General features: G+C 39.8%; 1 protein-coding gene across 3 annotated transcripts; it reads right to left on the reverse strand.

Annotated features, from left to right (window-relative positions):
* tomm40 (translocase of outer mitochondrial membrane 40 homolog (yeast)) lies at positions 1-8,770 on the reverse strand. 3 transcript variants are annotated; one of them, XM_061674280.1, is made up of 10 exons: positions 8,710-8,770; positions 8,127-8,398; positions 6,061-6,296; positions 4,719-4,879; positions 3,787-3,888; positions 3,607-3,712; positions 3,408-3,530; positions 2,703-2,779; positions 600-702; positions 1-523 (listed from the first exon to the last, which is right to left on the reverse strand). In XM_061674280.1, the coding sequence occupies exons 3-10, from the start codon at positions 6,275-6,277 to the stop codon at positions 384-386; spliced, it is 1,029 nt and encodes a 342-aa protein (XP_061530264.1). In that variant the 5' UTR covers positions 6,278-6,296; positions 8,127-8,398; positions 8,710-8,770; the 3' UTR covers positions 1-383. The 3 variants fall into 3 exon arrangements, with proteins under 3 accessions (XP_061530264.1, XP_061530266.1, XP_061530267.1); XM_061674282.1 differs by lacking the exon at positions 8,710-8,770 and having other exon boundaries at positions 8,127-8,408; XM_061674283.1 differs by lacking the exons at positions 8,127-8,398; positions 8,710-8,770 and adding an exon at positions 6,511-8,107.
* Between the last annotated feature and the right edge of the window lie 2,279 nt (positions 8,771-11,049).

Below are 11,049 nucleotides of genomic sequence, written 5' to 3' on the forward strand. Positions count from 1 at the left end.
TCGTTAGAAAAAGTAATGACATTTATTAGCGTCCATCACACATGATCACCATATATTACGTCTAAGCACAGACTCGGTTTGATTTTCACGTGACATCCACGTCACTCCCTCTCGTCAGCGTTCCTTCAAAAGTAAAGACAAGTGCGCTACACCATGTAGACAGACGCAACTCGGCCAGACCCGGCTCCTCAGTGGTCTTCTCCGTCCGTCTTGTCGCTGGCGTCTTCCCCCAGAAATCACTGTAGTAAAAGAGCGTCTCTGAATATAATGTTGGGAAAAACTCAGTCCGGGTTCCTGTGTGTGTGTGTGTCTCCGTGCCGGTCTGAGCTGAGGCCCGCGAGCTGAGTCCTGAGGGGCGGCGGCGGTTCCGGCTCGGGGGCCGTCTAGCCGATGACGACGCTGAAGCCGCACTGGAACTTGTTCTTGCGGTGGTTGAGGAAGGCTCCCAGCGCCACGGTGAGCGGCAGGGGCGGCAGCTTCTTCTCTAGCGTGGCGCCCACCACCCAGTTGCTGTCCACAGTGCCTGGAGGACAGCGGAAGACCGTTAATACGCTTATACAATATGCGCTTCATACAAAATGAAGGTGAATTAGGCTCACCTTTAAAGAGCAAGTTGGCTTTGGGCACATCTAGCTGGTAACCCAAAGATGTCGTGGTCTCTTTCATCTGCGTGCTGGCTTCAAACTCTACACCTACCTGCAACTGTGACACCAAAATGAATAAATAAATAAATAAATAATCACTTAATTGAAAAAATAAAGAAAACTCTTCTTTTTATTTACCGGAAATGTTTAAAGGAATGTTTTTTTTAACATTACAATATTTTTGTACATTTTTTCAAATTTAAAAGAATGTATTTGCTTGAATACAATGTTAATTACTATTGTCATTTACATTATTTTATGCATGTTATTGTTTTACATTTGATTAAAATAATTACATATGCATCTTTTTCAACTATTTATTACTATTAATCTCTTTATATAGCTTCCACATTTAATCAACAATTTATTAAATTTTATGTATTTTTATTTTTTCAAATATTTATTTATTGCTGCTGATATCAAAGTTGTTTTTCTTTACTTTCATTTACAGTTTTTAAAAAGCATGTGCTTTTTGGAATTTGTATTAAATATTTCTGTAGCTGGGATAGGCTCCAGCATGCCCGCAACCCAAGTGAGGAGAAGCGGCTCAGAAAATGCATGGATGGATGGATGAATGTTCTTATTTCATGCTTTCTTTTAACATTTGGGGCTCTGTTTCCCTGACTAGCGCAAATCCGACACGGTGCGTGGCGTAACTCCGCGAGGGGGCGGGTTAGGCCAGGTTGTCGTAATCCCGCATTTGCGCGCAGCCATCTTATTTATCAAAAGGGGCTCTCTGAGATGGTGGACGGAAATACAGCTGACCTTATTCGCTGCCAATCAAAGCGGCTTCATTCATTCATTCATTCCCCTTAAGTGAGGCGCAATGATGGTCTCGCATGCATGGAGAGAGCGATCTATGTGTGACAGCACGGAGCATTGTCACTTGGCCTATGTGGCAACAAGCTACGTGATTAAATACAGTATGAATTGGTGATCACTCATGAATCCATTCATGATCAATCCTTTTATAGTATGTACCATATTTTTTGGACTAGAAGCCGCTACTTTTTTCCCCTGCGGTCTATGCAACGATGCGGCTAAAATATAGATAATATATAAATGCTTAAAACATGACCATTTCCCATAATGCACTAGGGTTTGGGCATGCGCAGATGCCTCCTGCGTGGAGAAGATGATGACGCTAGTTTTTGGCGCAGTCAATGCAAAAAGCCGCACGAACGCAAAATAGTTTTGATTTTTCACACCCTCATCATGGAAAGTACAAGAAGAAAAGCGTATGATGCAGCTTTTAAGTTGAAAGCCATCGATCTGTCTATCGTGCTTTCAAAGCGTCACTCCGAGGTGAGTGGGAGGCTTGGATGACCAGCGGCGAGAAATCTTTCACAAAAACTGGCCGCATGCGAAGATCATCCTTTTCTGAGGTTTGTCGGTGGATTTTAAAAGCGTGGCGCAGTGTGAAAGAATCACAAACAATCACAAACGCATTTCGAAAGGCTGGACTACTGCGTGAGGAGAACAGCACAACTTCAGCGGTTACTGTGTCTCGAGATGAAAATGACATTGAGAGCGACAGAGAGACTGAAATGGTGTGTGACGGACATGTTCTGAGGCTCTTCAACTCCGACACTGAAAACGACGACTTCAGTGAACAGGAGGAGGATGAACTGTTATGTTTGAGCCGTTTTACTGCCGTGTTACAGACGCTGTTTGGAAACAATTAAGGTATGTAAATAAACATTGACAAAATCTTTCTGTGTAAATATCTAATTTCACAACGTATATATCCGCGGTGCGGCTAATATATGTGTATATAAAAAAAATAAAAATAAAAAAAAATACAATTCTACACATTTTGTGGGTGCGGCTTGTATTCCGATACGCTCTGTAGTCCGGAAAATACAGTATTAATTTTTGTTCATTCAACAAAGATGTTTAAAACCATTTATAATTGACTGTGTTAAATTTGACAACACTTTTTTTTAACCATTTCTTGGTGTTTATGATATTTACAAAAAATACATTGTAAGATCCAAGCTTTTCATTGATCAGTGTTGTGATGAAAATGGTTTGGAGTGTTTGCATGATGGCTTGTACCTGATCGTTGGCTTTATGATAGTACGTAGCGTGGCATCCTGCTCCTCCCACAGTCACCGTGGCCATGCAGTTGTTGCCTGACCACAACAACCACACAAGTACATACAACTTCTAAATGGTGCCAACCTCTATATATATATATATATATATATATATATATATATATATATATATTTTTTTTTTAATATTTTTCTTTAAGATGAGGGGGAAAAAGTATCTCACGAGTCTTATTTAATTATTGTACCACAATGAAAGGGAAAAAAAGTGTTTTATTCTGTTTGAAACAAGTCATCATGTCTTAAGATTACTACAATAAAAAGGTGATTATTGTTTTTTTTTTTTATTTCCCCCCTGAAATTTAGTGCAAGTGCCTGGGTGTTTTTATGCCCATGTGTTTTACTGTTCTCCCAGTGTTCGATAAACAACATTACTGATTAGCAACTTTATTCCTACAGAAGGACGACTTTTTCCTTTCCGAAATATAACAACTTATTTTCAAAAGTGAGGGTAATTGTTTTCCTCATCTGACTGACAATCAAATCCCCTAAAAAGGCAGCTCTTTTGTTCTCCAAATATTATGAGGATTTTCCTAATAAGTGTGACTTTCTTGCAAAACCACTACTTTTCATGGAATATGTAGTCCATATTTTTTCTTTTCAGTGTGGCCATAACAGTGAGTACTTTTTTGTCCAGGCTGTATTTTACCTGTGTACCTGCCCAGGAGGGAGGTGACCGTTCCCTCCTCGCCTGGTCTCCGGTGGTATACGAGCTCACCCCCGAGAGCAAGTGCAGGTGTTATGGACTGAAGATAGTGGGCCACAACGATGCCTGAAGAAAATTCCAATAACTAAGGTGGTGTTTCAAGACAAACAAGCAGCAGTACGCTTGGGGCAAAGAGTCATACCGGAGCCTACGAGGACGTCAGGGTTTCCTAGCGTCAGGGCGGAAGTGAAGTCGGCGCCGCGGTACTCCAGGTCACACTGCCAGTTCACAAACTTATGCTGCTGAGTCTGGAAAAACAACACGGTAGTTCAACAACATGTTGTACTGTCTATGTTGTACTGTCTGTGCGTAAGTAAGTTACCTGGAGGGCTATTTTAGAGCGGACGGCAGTGGTGAGCTGGTGGATGATTTGGGCGTTGAGGCTCCCCGTGTTGTCCATGTCTCCCACCATGACCGGGAACGACTGAAGGGAAAAACAAAAAAATCTTTGTTAGTACTCATTTTGCACACATTAAAATAAATTAGAGCTCTCGTGAAATGATTAATTTTTCTCATGAAATGATTACTTCTACTTATATAAAATCCTTTTCTCTTAAAAGTGGTGACTACCCGTAAAATAACTTTTTTCTCAGGTAAATAATTTTTGGGGTGAAAAAAAAACTGTAAAATGAAAGTTTACAATAATGACTTTTTTCCTCATAAAATGATGGGTTTCTTTTCTTTCATTCAGAAAATTATTTCTAAGAAAATAAATGTTTTTGTTAAAAAAATTACAACTTGTAAAATGATATTTTTTCTGAGAAAATGTTTCATTTTTGAAAAAGACTTCCCATAAAATAACTGATACTTCTGTTAAAATGATGACTTCTTTCTCAAAATATTTTTCTAGTAAAATAATTTTTCTTGTGAAATGATTTATTTTTCTAGTGAAATTATTTAATTCCTCGTAAAAACATTACATTTTCTCGTTGTTTTTATAATATGGGCAAAATAACTGACCAAAACGATATTTTCCTCATAGAATGATTACTTTTTCCTCATAAAATTACAAACCTCACTCTTAAAATGATTTTGTCTCGTACAATGACTTTTTTTCAAGTACAACTGACAATTTTCTTGGAAAATTATTACTTCATAATGAATCCTTTTTTTCTGGGAACGTGTTGTTTTTTCATGTAAAAGTATTGATTTATCTCATAAGATAATGACGTGTTTGTTATAATTGTTTTTTACCTTCCAAGACGATTCGTACATTCCGCACATGCAACGGAATGTAGAATGGTGGTTGCTTACCTCGGCCGGTCCGGTCTGTTTGCTGCCGACATACGTGGAGCCAAATCGATAGCCAGAGTCGCCCAGGGTGCTGAGGGTGATGGTGTGGCTCACCTGGAAGTGGTTACTCAAGCCTTTGTTCACAACTAACCGCACGCCTTCCATCTGTATAGGGAACACCTCTGGAACAAGGGAAGGAAAATAAAAACCCGTTGTGACATCAGATACAATGACAGTCATAAAAAGGGATCGGAAGTGTGCGTGCTGGCTGCTCAGTACAATAGAGCTACACTAAAAATATCAATAACCTATTGATTTAAAAATCGAGACATTTTTTCCCCCCACTTTTACTTTTCTCAAAATTACAACCTCCAAAAGGTGATTATTATTATTATTATTTTTTTTTTTTAAATCATCAAATCATGTTTTATTATAAAATGATGACTTTTTTGTAATATTAATATTCTTGGAGAACAACATTTATCAGAATTTTTTTTATGTTTTAACCTTAAAATTAAGATAGATTAGTTTTCTCTGGTAAAAATGTTTACATTTCATCTTGCTATTCTGGCTTTTCTCATAAAAATATTTTTATCGTAAAATTATGACCTGTAATCGTCCTGTGTGACGTGAACAACAGACTTGTAAAATGAAAAACATTTTCAGCGTCTTTCTCGTCAAAATGACAACTGTTTCGCATAGAATGACAGTTGCATTACAGGGATTTTTTTCCTGTAATATTACAATTTGATTCTTGCAAATTTTTTTTTCTTTTTTTTTTTTAACTAAAATCTAAACTTTTATTCTCCTAATATTTCAACTTTATAGTTGCCAAATAAGCCAAGAGTATTCTTGCACATAGAATGTAAATTTTCTTATCACAGAATTACGACTTCCTAATACTGCAACCTATTCTTTTTGAAAAGATGATTGTTTCTTGCAAAATGACTTTTTGGTAAAATTATGGATTATTTTTCCTGACATTACAACTTTATTCTTGCAAAATGAACATTTCTTGTAAAATGATTACTTTTACTCAGATTTTGATTTTATTGTCGTAAAACAAAAACTCTCAATGAATGAAGACTTAATTCTCATTATTCCATATCCTCCAAGTATTTGTTTTTCTTACCAGCCAAACAAAAAAGCTTAGATTGTGACATTAGTGAGTAGTTTTTTTCAAGGTGTAAATTAGCCATGCTGTCAGTCATTTTAACGAGTACAACTGACTGAGCGTGCCTTCTTGAACCAAATAAGATGCACAAACTAAGTCGTTCGTAACTTAAAAAATGAGAACCCGCCTTAATAGTGACAACGACAGTTTGACAAGACAACAAACAAACTGAAGCTTTTCGACGCTTACCTTTACATTTGCGGTGGCACTCCTCGTAAGTGCCCGGGTTGGGCAGCGGCGACGACTGCTCCACGTCGGTGATCTGCACCTCAGACGACGGCGGAACGGAGGACACGGAGGGCATGGTGAAACCGGGAGGCACCGAAACCAACCCCGGGACCCCCTGGCCTCCTCCAGCCGCGGCCGGGGCGGGAGCGGGGGAGGCGGCAGCCAGCACACTGCCCATACTGTGAAGCTTGTACAGACTGCAAAAGATTGTAGGGATGACCGAGTTGCTCGCTTACAGTGGTGCCTTGAGATAGGAGTTGAATTTGTTAGGCGACCACAGTCTTAACACAAAACCGAAAATAGATGAGTTTTTCAGCGAATTGCTGGAGTTCGGTTGCACAGAAATAAATGCAAATATGTAAAATGGTGAATAGTGAACTGCGAATATGCGACGAATATGCGTGGGATTACCATTTGTGGTTTAACGCAACCAGAGTTTGTGGTTCATTGGCCACTATGGAAAGGATCTGCTGAATTACACAGGATGATCATTCGCTTGGGAAAGTTGGCTTACTTTTGAACAATATGTGCTCCCCACCCCTCACTTGTGACATCATCATGTAAATGATGGAATATTATGCTACTAGTATAGGGATGCGTGTGTCTGCCGCTCACTGGCTGTCGCAAGTGGTCACGCAACGAGCCACACTTCAACATGCAATTTGAGGAGCGGTCGAACCGCTGTTTTCCGTGTTTCACTGCCTTCGGGTCAATCGGCAAACACATTTTTTGGACCTGCCGCTGGCCAAATGATGGGTGGGTGATGTTACTCTGGCCATACACACAAACAGATTTTCCGTCGCTTTCATTCAATGCTAATTTCATGAAATTTACCAACGACAAAAGTGTTTTAACTGTGCTCCGTCCTATGTATTTTAACAACTTATGGAGTGTTTGTTTATTCTTGATTGTTATTTTCTCTCTGTACATGTTTGAGTGCCAAATTCAACCACACATCACCTGACAGCCATCTGCAAATTCTGTTTGGCTCTTGACAATGATTTTGTAAACATGGGCCCTTGGTAATCTATAATTATTTTAATTTCATCAGTTCACCATTGTTATATGTTGTCCATTTCTGTGTTTAGCAAGCTTTCCAATGACACCAACCTTTTTGAGAATTGGATAAAGATGAAGAGAAATACATTGATTCCTTAATGTACAGTAAACTTCCAAACACTAAAATCATATTGAGACTCCAGAATGAAAAACCCTTGTATGGAGCGTGGAAGCAATTGTGTTTCCGCTTTGAACATTATTCACAATATTCTGAAATAGCAAAGGTCTTTTAAATTCAAAACATTTCAGTGAAGGAGTGGGTCAGTGGGAGTAATTCTAAACTCTTAATAATATGTATTGCACGTTTTTGCACGCTACACAACAGTACAAATGGGGAACAAGCAAGGAGTAATAAATTATATATGGTCTTATAAATTAGATAATTAATTTATTATTTTTCAGAAGAAAATGATACTTATATCACTGGAATTGTCTTTTAATATCTGTCTGATAATGCTGCGCTTATGTAAACCCATTAATATTTTACTTGCATATCTAACTAGTAGCTGTAGAATTAGCTCTTGAACCATGAAACGCTTGACACACAAAACACACTGGAATTCACAATCAGACACGATTACACGCGTATCTCAATGACAATTACACGAAGGGCATAGAAGAGCAGATCTTAGCTAAAGCCCCATTTGATCCGTTTCTCCTTATTCCAAGAGAACCGTGCGGGTTGTGGTTGACACATTGAAACGTGCATGTCGTTGTAGCCACAAAGCATTGTTACGGACAGTTGAACACTCACAATAACTTTTTATTAACCCGGAGAAGCTAATGTTAGCTAGCATGGCTTTGCAAGCTAGCTAGCTAGCATGAGTCGAAGCCATGTGGATGGCCACGAGATCCGTCCACCCGGTACGTGCAAATACCGGCCACAGCTTTTACGGCGTCCGCTCTTACAGGCAGCTATGAACGTAGTTTTGAAGGTGATACTGGAAATTGACGGTTAATCTACTCACGATAAAGGATTTGGTCCAGGGGAGTGGGGGGGGGGCGTTCTGGGCCGGTAAAGTTCACCGCAGCGTCTGTGGCCGTAGTTGACAAGGGCCCTCCATCTTCCGGTATCCGAGTCGGCTGGTTGGCTAGCGCCAAGTCGATGCTGCTAACCATTGGTCAGAATCACCACTGACTCAGCCCACTCACGATGACTTCAGGCCACTGGGTGTCATTCGCCAATGAGTCGATTCATTCAATCTTCCATGAATGACATTCCAAGGGTACGTCTGTTTTACTGCGCGTTACATTAATTAAAACATCGGTTTAAAGCGCATGCACGTATACACACACACACACACATATATATATATATATATATATATATATATATACGTATATATATATATATACACACACACACACACATATATATACGTATATACATATACACACACATATATATATATATATATATACGTATATATATATATATATATGTATATATATACGTATATATACATATAATATATATATATATATATATATATATATATATATATATACACACACACACACACACACATACACACACACATACATACATACTGCGATTGGCTGGCAACAAGTTCAGAGTGTACCCCGCCTCCTGCCCGGTGACAGCTGGGATAGGCTCCAGCACGCCCGCGACCCAAGTGAGGAGAAGCAGCTCAGAAAATGGATGGACGGACACGCACGCACGCACGCACGCACACACACGCACGCACGCGCGGCCGACTGTTTAGAGCGTCAGCCTCACAGTTCTGAGGACCCGGGTTCAATCCCCGGCCCCACGGCAAAGTTCAAATGTATCAAGAGTGACATGACCGTGGAACTGTGCGGTGCCTAGCGCCAACTGCATGGCTGGCATACGCACGTTTCTGCAGCTTTTGGTGCTTTGGCGACACTTGGAGGTGATGCTGGGAAACTGTTCTCATAAATCTGGACACCAGAGACACATGAATAATTAGCACTGATGAACAATTCATGCCTGACAACATTTGATTGCAACAATGTAAAAGAAGCACGGAACCAGTGTTAACCAGTGTATTTATTAAATGACTCACTGATATTTGTGAGGACACCTATTAATTGATCGAGGCGATCATTTATGCCGCCTATTGCCCTCACAATCGCTTCGTGACTCCAGCTAGTGCACTGGAAAAATAAAGTCATTTGAACATGTACATCGGTTGCACATGACTAAAATGTGTTTAAATTGACAATTTACCCCTCTTCTCACTAAAAATAAAACATGATTTTTTTTGTGTGTTCTCTCCCGTGTATTAAAATAATAAATTGATTAATCAAGAAGGACTCAAAGTTTTTGATATCCTCTTTGATATGCTGATGTAATACATCTTTTGAATTCAAATAGAAGAACACATACCACACAACATTTACGCATGAACCTTTATCTCACAGGGCTGAGTGTAGGTTACTGTATGAACACATTTGTTATGAGTTCTAAAAAAAATACATGGTTTTAACCTTGCGGGGTGATCATAGTCAGCCACCTCTTCCCATCACCCCTGAGGGACCAGCGTCACCCATGATCGCAGCGATTCTCTCCTCGAACGGGGTGAGGCCTTCGGCGTCGGTTCTTGCGCCTTTTTTCGGCCACACTTTGGCGGTGGACACCTTTCCAACGCTTCACATCCACCTTAATGTCTGACCACTTTCTTTTTAGTTCAAAGTGTGCGCGCTATTGTGTCTCCACAACATTGACGGCTGCACACGCGCTGTCCCATTCGCTCCTCTTTCGCGTGTTGTTAACGCCGTAGGACAGCGTAGCAAAGAGGATTTTCTTGCGCGCCTCCACTCCATTGAGCAACTTCACATTCAGATTATTTTTCTTCATTACCTTACCTGGTGACCAGGGGCCTCATGTACAAACACTTGCGTGGATTTCCTACTAAAACATGGCGTACGGTCAAATCCAGAAAACGTCGTACGCACAAAAATATTCAGATGTATGAAATTCTGCGTACTCATGAATCCAAGCACATTTCCTTCGTCCGTTCCAATCAACGTGGAAATGAGCGGACATGTTGAGGAGCCGACTCCTCCCTTTCCACGCCCACATTTGATGAATATGCAAATGACATTTAAATGAACCCTGCACCTGAGATGCCGATCTCTGCACGGTCAGAAAAAAAGGAAAATGAGAAAGGTAATGAAGAAAAATAATTTTTCTGAATGTGAAGTTGCTCAATGAAGTGGAGTCACGCAAGAAAATGGTGATGGGAGGACATGGCTGACTATGCTCACCCCTAAAGGTTAATACCATGTATTTTTAAAACTCATAACAAATGTGTCCATACAGTAACCTACACTCAGCCCTGTGAGATAAAGGTTCATGCGGAAATGTTGTATGTGCAATAAATCTTTTGAAATCAAATAGAAGTACATCACCATATCAAAGAAGATATCAAAAACTTTGACACATTTTTGATTACTCAATTTATTATTCTTATACACAGAAGAGGACACGCACACCGACAACATTTTTTTTTTAGGAGAAGAGGGGTAAATTATGTCAATTTAAACACATTTTAATCATGTGCAACCAATGTACATGTTCAAATTAAGTACATTCAAAGGACTCTTCTTTTTCACAAGAAGCGATTGTGAGGGCAATAGGCGGCATAAATGATCACCTTGATCAATTAATAGGTGTCCTCACAAATATCAGTGGTTCATTAAATACACTGGTTAACAAATGAATTCTCAGTCCTTGCCTGAATTGCATTGTTGAAATCAAATGTTGCCGGGGATGAATTGTTCATCAGTGCTAATTATTCATGTCTCTCTGGTGTGCAGATTTATGAGAACAGTTTCCCAGCATCACCTTTAAGTGTCACCAAAGCACCAAAAGCTGCAGAAACATGCGTACGCCAGCCATGCAGT

Source organism: Phycodurus eques, chromosome 4, assembly GCF_024500275.1.
Source record: "Phycodurus eques isolate BA_2022a chromosome 4, UOR_Pequ_1.1, whole genome shotgun sequence".
In the NCBI taxonomy this organism is placed as follows: domain Eukaryota; kingdom Metazoa; phylum Chordata; class Actinopteri; order Syngnathiformes; family Syngnathidae; genus Phycodurus; species Phycodurus eques.